This window comes from Branchiostoma belcheri, unplaced genomic scaffold, assembly GCF_001625305.1.
Source record: "Branchiostoma belcheri isolate BF01 breed outbred unplaced genomic scaffold, Haploidv18h27 scaffold62, whole genome shotgun sequence".
NCBI lineage: Eukaryota > Metazoa > Chordata > Leptocardii > Amphioxiformes > Branchiostomatidae > Branchiostoma > Branchiostoma belcheri.
In genome coordinates, this window is record NW_017804265.1 from 1,243,587 (window position 1) to 1,267,658 (window position 24,072).

The following is a 24,072-nucleotide window of genomic DNA, read 5'->3' on the forward strand; positions in this document are numbered from 1 at the left end:
CGAAACAACAACAATACGAAGTCTCTATTCCCCTGAGGTGAAGTAATGATTGATTACTTTCTCCATATCCAAGAGTTGACTGACCTCAGGCCGACCCAGAACCAGTACTGCAGTACATGTACCGTCTTCCCAAAATTTACTGACAATCCGACTATTACCTTTGCCAAGAAGGTTATGTTTTCGGTAGCGTTTGTGTGGGGGTATGTGAGTATGTATGTGGCACTGGTTCAGCGCGATAACTCATAAAGCTTTAAATGCATTGTCATGAAACTTGGTAGGTGGGTAGGTCTTGATAATACCTAGAAATAATTAGATTCTGGACACCCTGGCAGCTTATTTTGACATCTTTACACCAGCTTTAGTATACTAGCATTCTGTGTACATTTGCGAAACGCGCAAGGAGACAAAAAGACAAACCAGCTGCAACTTTTCATTCCTTTCAAAAGTTTTAGCATGCTACAATGAACCACAAACATGATGCTTTATCAAACTTTTACTTTTCAATTTAAAAACCGTTCCTACATGTACAAACGGTACTATATTGATTTTTCTTGTAATGTTTTGATGTTTACGAACTCGTGTCAAGGACGCTGAATCCGGTAGGACTTTCCCGCCAAAACCCGGTTGTTTCTTTCAAACGTTCTGACCTCAGCTATGACGTAAGCTGTGGTCCAATGACGTGCGACTTTTATGTGGGCCAACTGGCCAAAGACGTGGACGGGGGGTGGAAAGGACGTAACTACAGAGCTTGACCTTTCAGAGGGCGTGTTTATCTTAAGTCAGGGTCGTAGGTGAAGTACTAAACAATAAACAACAAAATGGCGACTGCGTACAGTTATGTACGTTATCGTGCGTAAGATTGACGGCATTAACAACGGAGACAGAACAAAACCATGTCTACTAAAGGACGGGAGTCTGCATTTGTATACCACTTTCCACTGAGATGTATTGAAAATTGTTATCATTGAGCGAAACTCCAAAACTCTCATAGTTCAAACGAATTTTACTAGAACTGATGATTAAAGAAGTTTATATCAATTTTGTGAGTTTTTGTCGTTCAAATAATACTTTACAACATGAATCATATCCAATTTGAACTCTCTGAGAGACATTATAGGAACCATAATGAAATTTACATCCATAAATGACGAGAAAGTTAACTTTGAAAATTCAATTTTACTGCCCTGAAATCGCCTTGGGTGCCTTTAAGATTGCATTGCCAAAGAATAGCAGAAGTGACTCATTTTGGTTGAGATGTATATGTTGATAACATTACTGACATGTCTTCTCGCAGTACGGTACAAAAATAGGTATAGCTGTATTTCAACATTCCAATCCGTCCCGGTGTCGCGGCTGGGGTGCCACGTGTGATCCATCAATGTCATGGATGTACAATGTCAGAAGAGTGAGGTGTGTGGGGGGGGTGTAATATTAACCAGTATATATCTAACGTTTTACTCAAAAGATATCATGTCTGACACAAAAAACTAATGTACATTATCGCAGTCAAGGTTGGCCTATAGCTAGCAAGGGGACAGGCAAAACGTTACAAGTAGTTAGAGACAAAACGCTAAGAGCTAAGAGAGAAACCAGAGCCACAAAATAGCTCAACTATGGGCGTGACTGCCATGCAAAGACATGGCTGGCTATGCAAGACAAAATTGGCGCTGCACACGTACGGTCAGACCACCAGACTTAAACGGATACTATCATCTTTCGAGATGGAAGGATGCCTACTACTACTACTGCATGTCAATATTGTCCATTGCATCATAGCTTCAGATGTCTACTATACTCATACATACATCAGACGATGCACCTACAATGGAGGAGTTTCCGTATGTCGTCTTTTAAAATAAACCATTGCATCCGTCCCTGATCTCAAACTACGATGCACATACGGTGATATTGTCACGGGACAAAAGCGTTGCAGATGCATCATACGATGTATGTGACCAGAGCCTTAATTAGCAGCACTGTCAGTGTAAATCTGTTGATCCCTGACGCCCTGACACGTACACTAGTGGTGACAGGTTACAGTGGCTCATGATTGATGAGTTTATCTGAAAGGTGAAGGCTTTAATGGTGCCCGATGCGGTTTTGGGGGCTTGGAAACCAGACTTTTTAACATTCTTCAGTGTTAGTTATTTGCATGTTAAGTTGAAACAACACTATCCCGATGTATGTTGACATTCATGGAGCAACAAAGCCAAAAATTGTGACGAAAAACGGTTACTGGTAGGATCCTGGCCTGATTTTTGGGATACAACCCAGAAAATAAGGACTAATCTTGGGGCTTGTTTTTGCGCTGTTTTGAATGCCTAGAATATGAAATACTGATGCAAATGTGCTAATGTGGGGCAGTATGTATCAATATCGATTGCCTTATTAAGAATTTCCAATTTTGCCGCTCAGAAATTGCATTGGATGACTTTAAGCACATTCACACATAGCCGAATATGGCCTCCCTACTAGCCGGACTGTCCCAACCATGTGGTTAGTAAGTCGGCTGTGGTTGGCTGACGTTCGGAGAGGTCGGCTCCTATTCGGCTGCGCCAAAAGTAAGTTTTGAAATACGATTTGGTGTGGGCAGGAGGTTCGGTTATGGTTGGCTGGTGTTTGGGAGTAGGTCAGCAGTGTTCGGGTGTCAAAGTTGACTCAAATTTAGCTCAAATTTGATTCGACTCGAATAGAAATGTAGGCCTAAATCTAGCCAGACTGCTCCCAAACTTGGTGGTCGCGGGAAGGTACTGAATGTATGACAAGTAGCTATAGGGGCTTTTCATTTTTATGCGCTCAGACAAACCTTGTATAAGAACTTTATACTCGTGTGTGCTGCCACACGACCCCACTGGAAAGTTGAATAGCGCCATGCCCGTTTGTTACGATCTTTCTCTGACCGAAGGATGTACGTGTATGCTTGGAGATTAGTAGCATGGACCAGTATCAAAACTGCAAATCAACGACCTAGTTTCTGTGACAGCCATACTGATGATTGTAGTAAAGACTGTGTTACTAGAACAATAGGACTGAGACAATAGCGTGACCTTGATGACCTGTTGGACATTCTTTATCCCGATTCCGTCACGTTCTGACATTTGACGTGCTCCCTCTTGCAACTACAAACGAACAACTTTAACTGATGAAATAGGAAAATACATTAAAGAATGTTTCGATCTTAGAGACCACATGTTAGAGAATAGTTAACCTTTATTGTTACATCATACATATACTCTGTACGCAAGATGACGTTATCCACACATGTATGTAGCTTTGTTAGATCTTTAGTTAAGTTGTAGAAGACCATACAAAAGTCTCTGTACTTTTTTGTTGTGTCAATAAAATATAAAGAATCTCACTGATTATATTGTCAGTTTTCAAAAACGCAAATACAGAAAATGGTCGCTGTCTTCAAGCTTTTTCAGCAGATTCCATGATCGAAATCTTTTATTCGAACTGCCTGAAAGTTCATCTGTGTTGGTTTGGTTAATTTGGAGAAGGGTCATTGAACTGCGAGTCACAATACAAAGAACTTGACAGTCTTTGTGAAGCACTGAATGGGTAGATTTAACGGCCAAATAGATAGAGAACCACCCTACGATACAATACAAGAAGCCGTTTTCCGTCAGCGACATCGCATTGTTGCTTCACAGATATCAGTATGTTATAAGATAGGATTGATTCAACTTACTACATTGAAAGAATGACCAGAAAGTTGACTTTGAAAATCCAGTTTTGCTGCCCTGAAATTGCATTGGATGCCTAGAACAAACTGTGATGTGAAGTCTAAAATTTGGGGAAGTGAAACTTTTATGTTGTAAGATCGATATCCTTCCTCAATCTTGAAAAGTGTACAGTCTATTGCAGGATCTACCTGGTACAGCGTTTGTCTGATCGCCATTGTTAAAGACTGCGCAGTCAATTAAACCGAATAATCATGAGGCACACGAAGGTCACCGAGTTGTCACGTTTACATAGAATGTCTCAAAAGAATCCGCTCAAACATCCCCTGGATTCAGGAACCTTCGAGTAAAAGCTTCCCCAATCAAGGGGATGTTGGAGGGGATTCTTTTTTCGTATTACCTTCGATTTTGTACTACCCGTTTTCTGACAGTTGTTCTTCAACTGTCAAGTAACAGATACCAGTAAGCCTCGCCCCAACCTCTCCAAGCAGATCCCTTTCGATGGCACTAAGAAAGTATCCACTAGCCAGAGGAGTGTCCATAAAGTAGCCACCGACGTTTCGACTGTCGGCAGATCCTTCGGTGGCTCATGGACACTCTGGCCAATGGACATTGGCCACCGAAAGGGATCTGCTTGGAGATCAGTTTCGGAGTATATAGCATGGAAAAGTCTGTGGCTTCAGGGCATTGACCCGGTTAGACTACCTCTCTAGTGATGCATGTGTAAAGGGAGGGGGCAGTAACTTGTGTAACATTTGAGTTCGACTCTGTATCTGCGTGTTACAATTTTCTAGGTAGCTGATTAACTTAATCTGCAAGGCAGATCATAAAAACCTGAAATCGTCAGTGATCTGTAAGTTGACTTAGACCTGTTGTAATTTATAATCCCCAAACACTTTCTTGTGAAAGATTATGTCTTCCCTCGGGCATACTTTTCATGGATTTTCTTCAAATAAGTCTCAAAGTCTCACAGAAACGTCTTCAACTCGTCACACAGCGACCACGCTGTACAAACTACCACAAGAATTTCACAATCCTACGCTGTGTTTCTTTTTTACGAGTTAGTTTTGTAGAAAAACAAAGCAATTAGTACTTGTCTTCTGCGTAGCCAGTAACCTTTTCTGTGACATATATTAAAGGACACGATTTGGCAGCGCCCATTTTTTAATCAGTCACAGCTAATTTCACGGCTGCGTCAAATCAGTATAGATCACTAGCTGTGATCAAAACAATGTTTGTATACATTTACTTGTTCGTGATACCATAAGATATCTTAGGTGCTATACGATCTTTTACTGACTGGCAAGGTGTATGACCAAACCTTAAAGTGTTCTCAAAAGTGAAGAACTACCACAGTTTGACATGCCGGCTTAAATGAGAGATAAGAAGATAATGAGGGTCTTCCTGTGGGTCAACAAGCATGACATGCGCTGCGGACTCCTTTGTGCAAACAGTATGTGTGTGCCGTCACTCTATAAACAGAGATTAAACTTGAATATAGTTTTCAAAGACAGTGATGTTCACCATAGGTACACATACATATTCTCTTACTAGAGACTAGAAATGTCACAAAATTTTTGTTTTCGTGGTTGTGTGAAGTCAATAGCCTCTACCAGGCTTCGGGATGCGGCTGGGAAAAAAGAGTAGAAATTGACCAATGGACAGATAGCACAAGAGTTAGTCCGCGAGAGAGTGCAATTTTCTCGCAAACCAACTCCCCTGGTATGCTATCTTTCTACTTGGCCAATTTCTACTCCTTTTTCATCCGCTTCCCGAAGCCTGATCGAGACTATGAAGTCATGTATGTGGTCGGCTGCCTGTAAGTTTGTCCGCCGGGTGAGTGTAGGAAATTATGCGGGTCAGATCACGTTAGACAAGGGTGTGTGACGGCAGCTTGATCCGAGGTGTCGATCTGGTATTCATCTTAATTATAGTAACGTGGACCAAAGGTCGCTAGCTTTGGCTGGTTGGCATTGTTATCATAACAGAAGGATATAGTCAAAACTACCAGAAAATACCACTCAAGGGACCGATGAAGTCTGAGTTTGAGTTTATAAGGATTCACAGTTAGCATACGTGTACATGACAGTAGCTAATCATCCTATGGTCCGTTCTAAGTAACTTCTAACACATAACACGACCCACAGGAAAATATACAAATATACAAATTTGACAACAATGGCGAAATAATGTAGCACACAACTTAACATAAGACCATATACTACTTAGGGATAAATACGGTTTCATATCATTCCAAAATACAAAAAAAGTACAAAAAAAATTCTTTTTCTTGGCATTTGTTTGGGGTTTTGGCCAAGTCTATGTAGTTACGTTCAGATGTTATGCACACTACTGTTCTGACTCTCCTTGCACATGGTCCACTTCTTGCCTCGTACAGACCCAGGACCAATCAGTACCATATACAGTTTTTAATTATTACTTACTCTGTCTTTTTGTACATAATGTATTGTACATAATGTATTTTTGATCCAGTCTTCATCCATGTAATTTTATTGTAGGATTTTGTATAGATATTGTATTGTAGTGTCTGGGAGGGCAACTTGCAGAGCTGTTTATACGTCTGTTTGGCCCTCCCTTTCAATTGTATAGTTCTTGTACCAGTGGCGAATCCAAATAAATAAATAGACAGATGGTCACTATGGATAGGATTTTTTACAGTATCTTCATGCTTGGACCAAGAAGAAAACTATCTAAGAGACCATCAAAAAGTGGTCATGTGGACCAGGTCGTCCTTCTGTAGAGGTGTTCACTTGTACATGTTTGACTGTACAGCAATAACCAGGTGGTCCTTATGTAGAGGTTTTGGCGGGTTTACAGATACAGATACAAGAAGAACTTAATTGCGCAACAGATCTAGTATAGCGGGTACATATACAACGTATGGCAAAATATACATACATAATTTGTGGTGTTAACATACACATATGGTGGTGTTGAGAATATCTAACAATTCTACTAACTGTACTAGGAATCTGGTCTGCTTCATAAACAATGTATAACAAAAGAGAGACACTAATTATACTAATCTAACTCTATTAATACAATGTAGTAATAAATTGTGTCAGGAATTAATTACGTTTTCTCGTTTTGTCATTGAATTGTGTACAAATTGGCCTACATAAGTGCAAATGTTGACAGGGCATGATAGTAACATATAGAATATCTCACAGAAGAGTCAAACGTTTCAGATAGTATCCATGTCCGCTATGAGTCTGAAGACAGTACATGTATTACCTGTATACAGATAAGTATTCCCTACACTTTTCTGTAGACCCAGTCACCGATATGAAACAGTGAATGCTATCCAAAAGGTCTGACTTAACAGTATTTATCCAGTTGCTTGAATTCTTTTGTATTTCATAACATGCCTGCATGTTACTTTGCCTATGGCACGATATTACTTCAACTAGTTCGTGCTATGAATAGCTTGTGAGATCTCTGTAATTTTGAATATAGGTGATTGGATTAATGCAATACTGGTTTTCTTCTTCCTCAACGTTTGGGAAGAGGAGAGGGCTAACTAACCTGAGATCTAGTATTCGTGGTTTGTGATTTTATTTTACACAAGACGCCCATGTATACAAGGGGAATTTGTATCAGTTGTTTATGAAACAACTCCACACGCGGTATGTGTGTGTGTGTCTGTGTCTGTGTGGTCAAAATGCCATATGTGTGTGTTTTTTCAGTACTCCAATGTGTATAGAATTGCATGGTTTCCTACATTTTCCTTGAAGTTCTCTAACATTCACAATACCGAACTTGACAAAAACACTTAAAATCTTTATGTCGATTTCTGCATTAAAATACGTAGGCTACTATGTAAATTGTGCTGATTAAGACAAAAAAAATATAGAAAGGTTCTAGAAGGTAATTCCAATCAAAATCAAATGCCATATTCGGCCAATTTTTCCCTGGACCACCCAACATGGTATATTTTACAGCCATGACAAAGCAAAAATTGTTCTAGAAGAACAAGAGACGCTGCTTCATGATTGTACACTTTGTGCAGTTCTCATAATAGTGCATTTCTTTTAGTTATTTAACATATACTCCTACATTCTGGGGCAGAAATTATATTTAAAAGTAGCATTGTCATTGTTTTTCTTTATCGTTGTAATTAAATTTGTACAGTTTTTTTTTCCTGCTCTTTTCTGAGCTGGTATTAGATTCTTAGTAGTTGGTACATACACTAGTTTGTCAGTCATGGTGTACATCTATATTTTAGACATTTTCCCTCTGTCTTCGAGTGGTACCCACTGTAGGTTTGTTTTCATATCGGGGACACTGACACGTCTTCCGTAGTTGCGATCATGCAGCAAAGATTGAACGATTGTTGCTGTCGGATGTTCCCTTCAGTCGTCACTAATTCAATGATTTTTCCCGCGTCATTTCCAGTGATAACATTGGGGACCTACGTCACTGATTGTGGGCCAATCAGCGAGCACTTTTGATACACGTTACCCTTCATTCGCATCAAGTTTTTTCATCCAAATCAAAACTCATACGTTTTTTTATTTTAAGTTATTCCAGCTTAATTCTATAAGCGAACTGCACATAGCGTTCTTCTCAAAGACCAATGGGAAAATACACGCACGGTAGTTCTTCTGTCGAGTTCATTGAGATATGGCTCTTTTTCAAAGATGCAGTCAAATTGCGGTGAACATCAGTGAGAAAAAATTAGGCCTAAAACGTGAATAAACCGTTCTTTTCTTTCGATGTGGACTATCTGTGTTTGAGGTAGAAAATGCAAAATGGCAACATTGTAAAATTTGAACACACTTAGGCAATTTGGGGGGGGGGGGCTAACGATTCATTCAGTAGTAAAAACATTGGAAATTGTATCAATTAAATGAAAGTACAATCTTTTTTTTCCTCTCAGCGTATTTGTCAAGGCTAGAGCATGATTTACATACATAAACAAAAAACCATTTTCTTGGGTATACCAAGGACTTGGGCCTAAACACTGTGCAGTGACGTTTTTCGTGACATTTCCTACCTCCGGTGTACGTAGTTAGTACTGAAGACCTTAACGAGAGCCCTGTTGCATTCCAAAACGCGTTATTCCACATGTTTTTGGAATGGATCGAATTTTGATTGAAACGCTAACGATTCATTAAGTAGTAAAAACATTGGAAATTGTATCAATCAAATGAAAGGACAATTTTTTTTTCAATTTTTTTCTTTTTTTTTTGTCATCAGATCGTTTCCCACGGTCCTTCCTGTCCCACCCATAATGACACATCCAAGTCCACCGCACCGAAAAAATTGGCCTGAAATTATCGGCCAACAATTGCCTCATCCATACGTAGAAAGGTATGATTATAGATCTAACTTTTCGCACATAATTATTCTACAAATCCCAAAGCCTCATCATTGTGCTTACTCTCTAAGCAGAGGTTTAGGCTTTGGCTTATGGGCAATTTTATCGAGCTTTCTTTTTTTTCAGTGTAACGGCAAATGGTAACTGTCTGCCAAATTTCATACTGTTTTGCAACCACGAAAAGATCTGCTTGGAGATTACCTTGTGCTGTTCAAGCATAAAAGAATGATTATGGAGTTATGTATTGACCAAAACATGTTTCACACCACCTTTTCTAGTACCTTTCCTCCTTGTCAACCATATTATTTTGGGTGGATTCCACAACAGGCTATGACCACTGATCTGAAGGTTTCTGACGATAAAACGATTTCTTTTTACATTTTCTGTGTTTTGTTGCCTTTTATGTCAAACTTTTGCGAACATCATATTCGAGTTAAGTTAAAGGCTACATGAATTCAACTTTGCCGAGATGTCTTCTGACGTCATTCATGTAAAATTACGTCATTGCTTATGCATATGCATGTGGACCAATCAGATAGAAGTGTGGTTGCGAAATCGCTTGTAATACACAGACAATGAAACACTCCCTGTAGTTAATGAATTTTGTGAAACATAGCCATGACTAACAAATAACAACCAGAGCGAAAAAATATTTTCTAATAAAAAGTTATGAATTTTGTTTCATATATTCCGGATCACGTGTAATTAACACGTGCACACCTGTTGATCAGATCAAAAGTTTAACTCAAGGTAACCTCAAATTATGTAGAAAATCCCTCTCAGCGTATTTGTCAAGGCTATAGCATGATTTACATACGTAGACAAAACCATTTTCTTGGGTATACCAAGGACTTGGGCCTAAACACTGTGCAGTGACGTTTTTCGTGACATTTCCTACCTCCGGTGTACGTAGTTAGTACTGAAGACCTTAATGAGATTCCTGTTGCATTCCAAAACGCGTTATTCCACAACATGATTTTAAATGGATCGTGTTTTGGAATACTACTCTTACATTACTTATATTACTGTGATTGTGCAAAACTTCCCGTGCAAAACTCTGTATGGGTACTTTGAGTTTGAAAACTGGACGTTCCAATAGATTCGTTCAAAATAACGGACTGCACTGAAATCTCCAACACAAAAGTGACAAAAATGGACCTCCTTTTTCATCCTGGAGTGAACAGATAGCAATGAGAAAATGTTAACTGTACTTCTGCACGATAATTCATGTTAATGTCCATCTCACAGGGTATCGAAATTTGAACAAAAAGGAACCACATAAACCCAAACTTTCAGCTATGACCCATTCGTGCATTGAACCATTTTCTAGTCATTGGTGAGTCGGGTTCAATGTAGTTACCATACAGTGTTCTTTCTTTCCTTCCTTCTTTCTTTCTTTGCGGCTCTATGCCACAAAATATTTTTTTTCTATAGTTCCAAGCATCAGTATTTTACAAAACTTTTTCGTATTCCATTTGGATAGATCAGATAGAGACCGTGTAAAAGGGTAAAGACACAATTGTCATCGACTCACTTCGAGAATGTGAGTTTTTATTTGGGGCTTTTATATTCTACCCAGGAGCTATGGCTGCTCCCAAACGATTTCAATGTTGTAGAATTTTCAAGCTTTGGCAGAACCAACCGCCGACAAGAATCTGCGACTTCGTTTTCCATAGCAAGACAGCTGAAGTATGTACGAACCATGCACGACTATTTCAAGAGTGTACGATCGTCCCACGACACAACAACAATTGTGACTGGGTCGTAAGTCAAAACGCCTCGCTCCAGAAGAAAAGCGCAAAAGCAGAAAGACCCAAAAGGGAAAAAAATACCCTCAAACCAACGAACGTGAGGAAAATCACGGCGCCAAAGTGGGCAAAAAAAAAAGAGTTAAAAAACGTTCAAAACAAGTGGAAGGTTACAAGACAAATGTGACCGGGCTCTAAGCTCCAAAAAGGCCCATGAGGAAAATCAGGGCAACAAAGCAAGTCAAAAAGACACAAGAAGAGAGTTTTGAAAAGCTCTGAAAACAAGGTGAAAGTTACAAGACACACACCTAATCGTAAACCAAGCGACAACGTCTAATGTTACAGGAATTGCGCGTGCGCAGGCCCACTTATTCCAGCCGAGTGCAGAGTATGTACATGTAGTTATTAGACCCGGGCGTAGTTGAACGCTCTGATAGCAGAGGACATTGGCTTACGTCACATGACGTGTTGCGGTCGGCACACCTCTATATACAGTTGATCTTAATCACGAAGCGAGCAGCTAAAGAATTCATTCTAGTCACGGAGTTCACTGGATAACCACCCAGACCACCGCGCGCCTGTTGCAACATGAAGAGGTTGGTTTGTTTTTTCTCTGTTAGAATTCTTTTATCCCTGTGGGACTGTACCGCTGGTTTTCCTCCTGGCTTTTAGAGTTTTTCTGTACGATTAAGTCCGTCTTTTGTACACTTTTCGGGATCAGAAAATTGTTGCCACCAGTACTCAGTCGGGCGGGTGGTCTCGGGCCGTCTGAACATTTTTTAGTCTCCCAACAACCTTTAAAGCTTCTTTGTAAGATTTCTCCGGTACGTTGTTGTTTTTTTACGGATGAAAACACAAGTAACGGTCAAGAAAAGTCCGAAATCGTCACCTAAGGCGGGATTTCTTATCCATGACTGGGCCGGGCGCTGACACACGATGGCCCGAAGTGCTGTTGTCAAGGTCCCCGGTCTTGACCTGACCGGATCACCGGATTTACAACCGGCTCTCTTTCTGAGAATTCAGACAAAAGAAAAAATCTGAGCCGGTAGAAAACTGTGTGTTCCTAAGAGAACTTGTGTGTTACCAAGTGTTACTCTTCCTGAACGTTCTGTTGCTTGACCAAATGGTAGAAAAAGGCGGGGAAACATTCTGTCAGACAGGTTGGTCAGCTTTGAGGGCGGGTTTGCACTCTTCTACAACCGGTTGTCTTCATGTGAATTTAGATAAAAGAGAAAATCTGAGCCGGTAGAAAACTTACAACTATTACTTAGAATACTCAATCTCTTCCTGAACGTTCTGTTGCTTGACCAAATGGTAGAAAGAGGCGGAACATTCTGTCAGACAGGTTGGTCAGCTTTGAGAGCGGGTTTGCACTCTTCTACAACTGGCTCTATTCTTGTGAATTTAGATAGATGAGAAAATCTGAGCCAGTAGAAAACTTACAAGTGTTGTCAAGAGTACCCATTCTCTTCCTGAACGTTCTGTTGCTTGACCAAATGGTAGAAAGAGGCGGGGAAACATTATGTCAGACAGGTTGGTCAGCTTTGAGGGCGGGTTTGCGCTCTACTACAACCGGCTCTTTTCTTGTGAATTTAGATAGATGAGAAAACCTGAGCCGGTAGAAAACGTACAAGTGTTGCCAAGAGTACCCATTCTCTTCCTGAACGTTCTGTTGCTTGACCAAATGGTAGAAAGAGGCGGGAACATTCTGTCAGAGCGGTTGGTCAGCTTTTGCGCTCTTATAACCGACCAAGTCCTTTGGCATACTCCTTCTACAAAGAATGGGCCACATACGTCGTATAGTCTCTACCAGACTAGCTACGCTGGCGATATGTACAATATTTGCCAGGGAGTTTTGGCCGCCTTGGGGTTTGACTGGCCACGCTGTTAGGGGGAAGTCCAACCCTCTCGCGGACTGACTCTCCTGGTCAATTATTTCCCTTTTTTCCAAGAAAGGATCCAAGAATTCCCCCGAATTCTTGAATCCGTACCCCCCTAGGAAGGCCTGGCCAACTATTTCCCCTTTTTTCACGAATTCTAGGATCCGTACCCCCGTAGGAAGGCCGTGTGAAGGCTGTGTGTCGTAGGTCGAAGTACGAGTTTGAGATTTCTCTAGGAGGCTGGGGACAAAACTAACCGCCGGAAAGAATCTAGGTCGCAGTCTTTCAAGTTCTAGTTCTGTAGAATAGAGCAGGATGTGGAAGAACACATGTCCTCAGTTTGCGATCATAGGAGGAATATGGCCGGGCCGTAACGCTAGCTAGCACCAAACACGTACTCAACACATAGTGTACGAGCGTGTTTATAAATCAGTGGTAAGACAGTCAACAACTGTCAACAACTTAAGTGCCATGCCCGTAGCCAGGGGGGCTCAGAAGAACACCCAGAAGACTCGAAGGTCCATTTTGTATACTAAAGTCCAAGATTTTTCTTTAAAAAGGTGGACTGATTTGAGCAGGGCTAGAATCCTAGAAAAACTGCTCACTTTGTCATTAAATAAAAGGTTATCTCTCATTTCTCCTTCTAAAACGCAGGAAATGCCATTTCAGAAGGTATAATTTTCCTAATTTTCGGGGGAGCATGCCCTCGGACCACCCTCGCACCTACGGTGCTCGCTGGTCCCTCAGACAGTGGGAAGAACTTCCCCAATAAAATTCCTGGCTACGGGGATGTTCACACAAAATTCAACCCTAAACCGGCTTGGTGTCTGATGTAGCCTGGTTAACATACTTAAGATTTGGGCTTTTTAGGAGGCCAATGTAGTTTCCCAATTGTCTGTTAAATTGTCTCATTGCACACAGTTTCTTGTTTGCTGGCTCTCACGCAACCAGAAATCTGCCAATGATAGCCCAAAAAACGAAAACGTGCGAAGGAGGCTAATCTAATGGATTGCATCCGAACAAATTGCATAAGTTCTTTTAGGACAGAAAATATATTGCGACATCATCATTATGTAGGCCAACACGACCTTGTACTTACTAATGAGGTTACGTTTCAGCATCCACAGTCTATGATTTTACCAGAAACCGGGTCTTTTCTCTTTGATAATGTCTATAATTTCACCCAAAAAAAGAATTGTCTACATTTATGAGACGAGTAATTTATAAGGGAGGCATTTGTGATGGAAGGGTAAAAAATACCCTGTACAGCTTGGTCATTTTGGCATTCAAAAAGCTACTTGTTCGTGTTTGACAGTTTGGTGTAATAGTAGTATGTTCAATTGGTTACTGACCAAATACAATGAATGGAAATTCCGCTCAACTTCCCATATTCATAGTGTGTTCTATAGAAGCACATTCTTCAGCAACTTTCTGCCAAACTGTGTGGTCCAAAGCAGCTCAAAAGTGTTGATTACGGATGATAGGAGTTTATATATGAAAAGTTTCTGACAGCCTATCTTTTCAGCCAACCTGAAATTTTCTGACAGCCTATCGTTTGTGAGCGAAGTACTAGTAATTGAAACCAACGCCGGGGTGCGCTAGGCAACCTGGGCGGGCGGGCAACACTCTCAGTACCGTAAAGCTATCTAGGAACTCACGATAATATGGTAAACATCCTAACTGAAAACCAGCACAGTACCGTTACACTCCAAAAAGGTTCCTTTTTTATTTAGAACAATACAAGTCAGAAAGGCACTGTAAAAAAGGAACCCTCATAGTTTAGGCCACAGAAAACAGAAAATTAGTAGTAATACCTATCGCCAAATTTTAAACAAACATCTTTGCCCCCGAGTCGCTGTTCATAATACGGTAGGGGATTAGAGCTAATCCTTAGTGGATTAAGTTTTGCTTGTAATCCTTACCGAGGAAGATTTGGGTTTTCCACAAAGCAGATCTAGACAGATGGTTCTGCTTTTCGTGCGGCAGTCAAATTTGGCAAGACAACTTTGACGCCCCAAGGCAGTTATAGACGCAGACAGGCCGTTTATCTGTACTCCCAGTATCAGTGAGATCATCTGGAATGCCGTATCTCGTAGTCCATCTTGTCCATCACATAGAAAATTGCGTTATGATATGACGTACAAGACTCTGACGGTAGATTTTTCCCATGTGCACACGAGAGGCCACATTTTCACCTGAGTTATGTGAGGAAAGTAGTTTAACCAAGGGCACAAGATCGGTGTCATGGCAGGATTCGAACCCGGGACCTCTTGGTTCTGAGCCAAGTACTCTGTGGTTACGCCCTTGTGTGGCCGTTGATTTCGTGATTGGAATAAGATGTATAAAATATGACACAAACGAAACACCCAAAACGTAGAAAATGTCGTGTTTTATCTATGACAATCGTGGAGCAATCTGTGAAATCATTAAATGTTCGCACTCTCTCGTGGAAAGTTTGACAGATTTTGTAATGACGAACATTGAGGACTGTTTTCTACATAATTGCACAACTCCTGAAGTAATGACCGTAATTATAAGGCGCGCCTGGACTCCCAACCTACCTGAAAGGTCACCCATAATGACAGTCCTACGCACATCGAACATAACAAGCGCAGGGAGTGAGTAGACGGACCGGTTTGGGTCATGTTTGACGTATCCGGTGGTGTCAGTCAGAAAATTTGAGCAATTATTTTTCGCTCTATTAAACCCCCTCGGTATGTACCACCGGACACATTTTTGTTGTCTTATTTTTTATTGATCAACATAAAAAAAGTGAAATACACAATGGTGAACAGCTTTGGCGACATCAATTTTAGCTTCACCACAGAAAGAGAGAAAATATAATAACAAAACAATGTCTTGATTTGTTGTGTTCCTTGTTATGCCCGATATGAAACGGACGGTCTAAACATAACTGCACAGAATCTATTCTTTACGCCCGCCTTAAAGCGTCTGTAAAGATTCCGTTTCGTACTCGTATGTGCCTTTACGCAGGCTTTAAGATGTGCGTCCATTTTGGGCCTGTTTACACGCTCAAAAATCTGTCCTACAGTGTGCGACGCCTGGCGCCGTGCCACACGCTTCGTAGGACACATGTATTTTTTTGCCTCGTGTAAATCGGGCCTTCATACGGTGTATTTAGGAAGATAACATGTTAATATGTATGACGAACTTAACTCTTCAAAAGTCATCGACACTTCCCATCCCCAGAACACACCCTCACATTGTCGTCAATTGAGTCACCACCACATGGCCTATTATTATTTTGGCTGGCATTGACTGGTACGGGCCTGGCCCGCCTTTTTTTTACACATTGCGCAATCATAATGTTTAAAGACATCCAATTAATGCAATTTCATGGCGTGAAAACTGGATTTTCCAAGATTTTACAATTTTTTCAAAATTTCCTGCTCGTTTATTTTAAATGTAGTAAGTTGACTCAATCCTATCCTATATCATACTGTTATCTGTGAGGCAAAATTCGATGTCACTGACGGAAAACGGTGGCTTTTTTGTATCGTAGACTGGTTCTAGCTCTATGTATTCATGGGCGGTACCAGAAAAATGAAGAGAGATCTCGCGTACCTTGTTTTGGGGCTACTTTAAATTCTTTATGTATGAAATGATAAGTAGTTGAACAGAATGATAACGAATTACAATTTGTACGATTTGCGTGGTTTGTTGTCTTTCAAAGTTACGTCCAAAATCATTGGTCATAATTTATACAAATCCAGTTTTAGTACGTCCCAGTGTTTGTCAGTTTTGCAGTTATAACTATGAGTTCAATCAGTAGTTGTTTTTTTCTGTTAATATTTCAGTGACTGTATTTCAAATAGTTCGAATTGGCAACGTTACAGTTGGCATTGGGGAATAGTTTTGTGGTGACCAATCAGAAAGGCGTTACTGATGTGCTGTGTCACATCCTATTACATCATCATTCACGAATCACAGACCTTGTTGGATTCCAAACGCCTGAAACATATCCAGCTTGTACATTTTTGTAAATGTGTGTTTTTCTTATTAAAGGCGCAGGCACCCAATTCAAATTCGATTTGAAACATTCTGCATGGGAACATCTGTCTGATATTGTCATTTCCTGGCACATTTTTGCCATCATTTCATTCTCAAAGCGTGATTAATAATAATAATAACCTTTATTGTACATTCATGCCCTACCGGGCTAAGTACAGGCGAACAGATGAAATGTGTAATATACATGTTTGTATTACAAACAGCTCTAAAACTACTCTAATACAGAAGTTAGGCTTCTTCTCGTTTCTTTGTGATGTTAGAAATATAATTTGAAATGGGTTTGTATAATACAGGATGATCAAAGCGCATAAGAAAGATTAATTGCTGGAAGGGATTCGAACCCAGAACCTTCGGATTCAACACCCCTAACCACCTGAGGTAACTTTATTTGAATATGATATGTAACAGTTAGAGTAAATGTTCCTCTGGTTGTTTTTCCAGCTCTCCAAGACTACTGATACTATCCCTGGTGCTGCTGACTGCAGTCACCGTTTTGGCGAAGAAAAGGAAGAAAGGTGAGTTCGTTGTTTATTACAGGCATTATTATGAATACAGATTGCACTTTGTGGCAAGTAGTTGAGCTCTTACCATGAAAGTTGGTAGTTATATGTTTAAAGGTAAAAGTTTTGTTTCAACACAAATGTAAATACTGGCATGAAAGTTCATCTGAGTTGGTAAAATACATGAAGAAACTAATCTTCAACTCAAAAAGTTGAGGTGGAGAACAGGTTGATTTTCTTCACAAAATGTAAATGATTTCACTTAGCGCTTGTCACCAGTCACTCTGATCTTCCTCAGTAGACTGACCCAGCAAAGATACTGATATTTGTTTAAAGACAGTCCGAACAGTTCAACTTTTGTAAATAGGAAACCGCCCTACCACATTAACAGAGTCTCTAACCTGACATACAAGCTATTCCTTTGTTATGGGTACTTAACCTAGTGGGTATGTATATATGTATGTACAATAAAGTTCTTCATTCATTCATTCATGTCTTTTTTTAACTTTATTGTTGTTCATAAAGCATAAAGTACAAGTACACAGGTGCACACTAGTAACATAATATGCCGTGATTACAATTTTTCATACGTTTCTTAATAAACATTCGACTTTAAACAGTGAGATTATATCCATTCGACTACTTCCATATTTAAAGTTACAGATGGTATTTTTTTGTATTTATCAGTTCATTAAAGTGTTTAAATCTTACACCAGAAAGAATATATCCGAGAAATACAGCTTGTATGGTTAACACTAGCGCGTGGCCATATTCAAAAAGAAAACACTTTTCTACTTCTGACCATAATGGTTTGACATCTGTACATTCGAAAAAGAAATACTCAATATATTCTACAGAATCACAGACAGTACACCTATTGTTTGTAACTATTCCTTGTTCATTCATTTCTTTTTGTCCTTTTAGATCCCACATGCGATGCGAAGAATATCCCGAACACATCACGCGTCTGTAGACTGAACGGAGTAATAGGTATTTAAGCCTGCTTCAACGCTAACGTATTTTCATGCTTTACGTATCTTTACACATCTTATACGTAAAGATTGCTCTGGAAAACAGTATATATAATGGTATCCAGGCTAGGCGGGAAGAATAACATTTCCTCTAACTTTCTGGAACATATAACGAATGTTTATTTGCAAAATCATGCCCGAAGGCTAATTGCTTGTACAGTCAAGTATACAGAAACAGGAGACAGGTAACAATATAAGTTAAAAGGGAGAGGTCTCTAACGCTCCTTTGAGAAATATAAAAAATAACACGTTTTTTTTAAACTGTAGAAAACACAAAGGATTTGCTGTATGTGCGCATGTTTTCTGAAAACCCGTACAAAGCAAAAAAACTGTATTTGTATGGTTGAAGTGTGAAAAACACGTTGCAGTTATAACTGAAAATTTCACAACAATTGTGAAACAGAAATGCGCAACATTTCCTGCAATTATCTGTAAACGATACGTAAAGAAACAAATCAAAGCATGACGTAATATGTTCGGAACCGAAGACTACTAGTACTCTTTCATTCACTTTCATCCTTCTTTTTGTTTGTTTTTCAGTAGCTTTTAATTGTTTTAAAGTCTACTTAAATATTTCTCTGCCTTTAAGGACTCCATGACGTATTTCGTACATTTTGCGTAAATATATGGGTTTTTTTTCGTGCAGTGACCCCATCAGTGCGTGGAGAATTCATAAAACTCACCGAGTGCACTTGGAACTGTAACCTCGGCTGCAAATGGGTTGGAGGGCCGAAAAAAAGGACCTGCAAGGGCCGCCCAGGCGAATGGAAAAAGCAACAGAGGTCAAACGGACAATACCAAAAATCCAAGGGAATACAATGTGCTTGTACGTATGACTTTGTTTTTGCAATATTAGAAATCTTTGGGAGGACGACGCTGTTGTTTTTATGTTTACCGCGGGAAAACATATTGTTTTGCTCTGTTTTCCCCTTCTTCTTCTTCTTCAAACCAATAAGGTCAATGACCTAAACCAGATGTCTGCCACCGAGGTAACTAATGTTGGGTTACATCATTTTGCAATTTTATAGCAGGAGCGATTTAGACTCCTGTCTGCAAACAGGATATCAGTGTTCTGACTCGGTGTGTGTTTTTTTTTGCAGGTAGAAGTTGTACCGGTGGACCCGGGGATTGGCCTGGGGTCGGCGCATCTGCCGATTGTACATCCGGACCTCCTTACGGCGCCGGTACACTGTGCAACTACCCCTGTGGTCCCGGTTACACCACAGGGTCCGGAAATCGGCAGAGACTGTGCTTCAACAGTATTTGGAGGGATCACGTATCTGATTTGGTCTGTACTGGTGAGTAATTCCAGATTTTGGCTCTTAGTACTAGGAATCTTACATATTATTAATCATAAGAATATTGGAAATATATATATATTGGAAATATATATATATATATTTATATTAGCCCAAGGGCTAGCTACTTGCAAGGAACACGAAATAAAAAAAGACAAACGATGAAAAATAATATATACATAACTTCTGACTATTCTAGTCCAAACTTAATCTCCAAGCAGATCCTAGGGTGGAAAAGGGAGTATCAAATTGGCCAGGGAGTATCTATTGGAAAGAGAGGGTCCTTGGGTGGCCAATGGATACTGCCTGGCCAATTTGATACTGTCTTTTTCCACCCTAGGATCTGCTTCGAGATTAGTCCAAGCTGAAATGTAAATTGTTAGGTTTGACTGATTTTCCTGAAGCAGAGCTATTTATGGCAAATGGATCTGTCTATCATTGATATTTTGTGAAAATTATAAAGCATGAACTACTTCACGTCCACTTTCTTCAGATATCGACGAATGTGCAGCAGACATTGACAATTGTGCACAAGTCTGCACCAACACCGATGGAAGTTACACATGTGGCTGCAATCCAGGCTATGTATTGAATGCCGATGGTGTCAGCTGTGACGGTGAGAACTACCACATTTTTTAGTTCCTGTACTTAAAACTTTAGGCTTATAAAAATATAGCAAATAGATCTGCTTTATCACTGATAGTTAGTGCGAGGAGGTTATATGGCTTCTGTAAAGCATGTACTAACCCCCTCTCCCTTCTTCTAGATGTCGACGAATGTGCAGCAGACACTGACAATTGTGAACAAACCTGCACCAACACCGTAGGGAGTTTCACATGTGGCTGCAATGATGGCTATGTATTGAATGCCGATGGTTTCAGCTGTGACGGTGAGGACAAACACATTTTAGTTCCTGTACTTAATATCATATATATGGCAAATAGGTTTGCTTATCACTGATAGTTAGTGCGAGGAGGTGATATGGTTTCTGTAAAGCATGTAGTAAGCCCCTCTCCCTTCTTCTAGATGCCGACGAATGTGCCCATGGCACTCACGATTGTGCACAAACCTGCACCAACACCGTAGATAGATCCTCTATAGATCTGCAATAGATCTGCTTATATCATTGATACATTGATAATGATATATATATTCTTGTACCGGAACTTTCCTCTACATTTGTACTGATGAAGAGTACCGGATGGTACTTGAAATGTTTACTCATTAAACTTTCAATTATCCAGTTAGAAAAGATTTAACGGCTTTATCAATGTATCTTTATCCTGGATGAGTAACCTTCACCAACGTATATCATTGATAGTTTGTGAAAATCATAACGTGAACTGACCCCCCTCCCCCTTTCTTCTAGATGTCGACGAATGTTTGGATAACAACGGCGGATGTGCACACGACTGTGACAACACTGTTGGGAGTTTCACTTGTTCATGTCTGGCGGGCTTTATTTTGGCTGACGACGGCTTGAACTGTGATCGTAAGTTGCAGATTATTACGACTATTCATGAGTGGAAAGCTAAGAGAGTTGTGCTAAGGTCTTTGTTATACTGTCTACACATTTCATAAAAGTGCTGCAGATGCCTGGTTTAGTTTTAGTCAACATATTGGTTGCATATCTATGTAAGATATCATAAGGTTTGGTGGCACGCAGTTTATGCAGGATTAATAATCATCACAAATCATGTTTCTATAATAGAATTATTTTCCTTTACACGGTGATACTACATATGGGCCAAAGCGTACTGACACTTCAAAAAGACGTACTAGAGTTAGGGTAGAGCATTTACAGTAACATTATCATGTGGACTGGTCAACTACGACATTAGGACAGAAATATGACATGCAATCTTTTTTCTCCAACCACACAGCTGAGCCTACCGGAGAAATGCCAACTGTGATGCCAACAGACAGTAAGTATGACTAAAGCTTCTGTTCTTATTTCACATTTAAGTGAGAATAGCCATTATGTTTTCGTTTTAACGTTTCAAGTGGCGCCGGCGTTCAAATGTGTGCACGTCATCGTATAAATCACGTTCTTAGAATTTGAATATGGTTTGAACGCGTTCGAATGTGTGCACGTCAGAGCAGAACGCGTTCTTAGAACGCATTCGAATGTGTGCACATATAAGCACAAAACAAGTTCTTAGAACGCGTTCGAATGTGTGCACGTCAGAGCAGAACGCATTGTTAGAACGCATTCGAATGTGTGCACATCAGCACAAAACAAGTTCTTAGAACGCGTTCGAATGTGTGTACGTCAGAGCAGAACGCGTTCTTAGAACGCATTCGAATGTGTGCACACTAGTACTCAGCACAAAACACGTTCTTAGAACACGTGCGAAGGAAGGTATAAGTGACGTGTTGGGCATGCACTATGAAAACAAATACTAAGATTTGGTCGAACAGAAGGGAAAAAGCGTACTTATGATGCATATTTCTGAAGAGAAGTGCTGGAGTTAAGACTGTAATAATGATTTTTTTCGCCTTATGTTTCCTCTCCAGGCCCATAAATGATGATACGACTGCTCGACTGACAACACCACTGAAAAAAAGAAAACCAAGATGACGAAATTATAGTGCAGCTAGAAGAAACCAAAGCAACCTATCTGAAGCTACAGCAAGCGACCACCGTAGGTATTAGATACATACCGTCGCTACTAACAACATGCGTGTGTTGCTTCCAACAAGAACGAGTTCTTTTATGTCGTGAATTGTTTATAGTACTTAGAGTTTATAGTACTTAGTTAGATTTCTCTTCGAGGAAGAAAAAACGTACTACATGTATGGCTCAAAAGACCACCTAGAGTCCATGTGTCGTTGTGTTACTTACGGCACACTAAATTTCAGAATAATTTTGTTAAATGAGCTTGCAAAGAATTGAATAGCAAATTGGTTGTAGAATTCAACCCATATCCATATCTTAAAGCAATAATATCAGTATCATTAATAATTAATGATTAATATCCTGTATATTCAACCAAACAATGCTTCAAAAATTCATATTTAGCCTCAAAGTATACAGTAGACATATCACTATTTGCTTGAACACGACTATAGTATATAAAGACTGCTGTACTATCAATGTATTTATTGACTTGTGGAAATTCATAAGCTTCTAGAATATATATTGGAGATGATTTGCAAGATTTAATATAAATAGAGTTTATCTACTAATTCTACAATATCTACAGTGTTAGCCAAATGATAATTGTCCTTTATTTTGCTATCAATATATCAAAAATGTGTAATTTTAGTACACCATACTAAAGTAATTTAGCAAGCTATCTAGACTTGAACGTGAATATGAGTACAACTTGTCTCATATTATTGGTATGCAAATTATCCTGTATTATAGCTATATACGCAACACATTTTCTGTCTTCCTAAACAAACAGACAAACTTTATAAAGTTGCGTACTTAACTTGCCATAATTTCTTCTTTGTCACATGTCAAGAAATCAAAACAACCTTAAAGAAATCAACCCCCAGCTATTATGTCTGCCTGTGTAATGTCAAACATTGCGTCATCATGTAATTATGTCCACTGATTTGCGTACCTTGACTGGCTTCGGGCAAAAGTGCTCGTTAGTTTTGTACGTGCACCGACATAGTCATTATTAATTATCTTAGTGTGACGTACTTAAACACGCCAATCCCACATTAATTCCGTACCATCGGATATTGTCCAACTATCCGCCATGACCGTAAAACAAATGGCTGAAAAATCAGCACAAAGTTGTCTTTGAGACAATTCAAATTTTGAGCCGTTGTAGTATAAAATCTATCGCATCAATTGTATATGCAACAAGTGTTGATCCTTTTGTGTTTATTTGATGAATGTTTAAAATCGATGACGCCCCAAAAGATAAATATTGTTGATTCTATTTTCTAAAATTGCCCAGATTAAATTTTTGACTGACCTTTGACTGTTGTTGTTCATGTTGTTGTTTTTGTATTGTTTTGTTTGTGTTTGTGTGTGTGTGTGTGTGTGTGTGTGTATGTCTGTGTGTGTCTGTGTCTGTGTGCATGTGTCTGCGTGTGTTTTGTCTGTGTTTCTGTGTGTGTGTGTGTGTGTGTGTGTGTGTGTGTGTGTGTGTATGTTTCTGTGTGTGTGTTTTCTGTGTCTGTGTGTGTCTGTGTGTGTCTCATGATGTGTCTCTGTGTGCATGTGGGTGTGCGTGCGTGTATGTGTGTGTCAGAAGATCTTTTCCGAAGATCGAAATTTAGATTTTTAAACTAGTGAAAGAGACAGTTTTAATTTGTTGTGGCTGCAAACGGATCAGCTTAAATAATATTTGTGTTGAATTCACATGATGTCAATCCTATACTATTACCAAGTATAGAACTGACATCAATGAAGTTCGCCCTTTTCAGAAGGCACTCATGTGCCATGTCTTGTGAAGTTATTGTATGTACACTAATAGTGTTATCAGTGACACAATATTGTTCAACATGTCTGATTCAACCTTCAGAAAACCTACAAGTATTGTCGAACAGATCGTGCTCACTGTGACCTAGCCGAAGGGGGTGTAGAGAGCAACATT

The 24,072-nt window shown here is 39.7% G+C and overlaps 1 protein-coding gene across 2 annotated transcripts; it reads left to right on the forward strand.

The window, feature by feature from the left end:
* Positions 1–11,210: 11,210 nt before the first annotated feature.
* LOC109483091 (fibulin-1-like) lies at positions 11,211–23,454 on the forward strand. 2 transcript variants are annotated; one of them, XM_019786080.1, is made up of 10 exons: positions 11,211–11,368; positions 17,126–17,199; positions 18,109–18,174; positions 18,862–19,041; positions 19,316–19,513; positions 20,007–20,129; positions 20,280–20,402; positions 20,883–21,005; positions 21,397–21,438; positions 22,031–23,454. In XM_019786080.1, exons 1-10 carry the CDS (start codon positions 11,361–11,363, stop codon positions 22,036–22,038), a joined length of 945 nt encoding a protein of 314 aa, XP_019641639.1. In that variant the 5' UTR covers positions 11,211–11,360; the 3' UTR covers positions 22,039–23,454. The 2 variants fall into 2 exon arrangements, with proteins under 2 accessions (XP_019641639.1, XP_019641640.1); XM_019786081.1 differs by lacking the exon at positions 20,280–20,402.
* Positions 23,455–24,072: the final 618 nt, after the last annotated feature.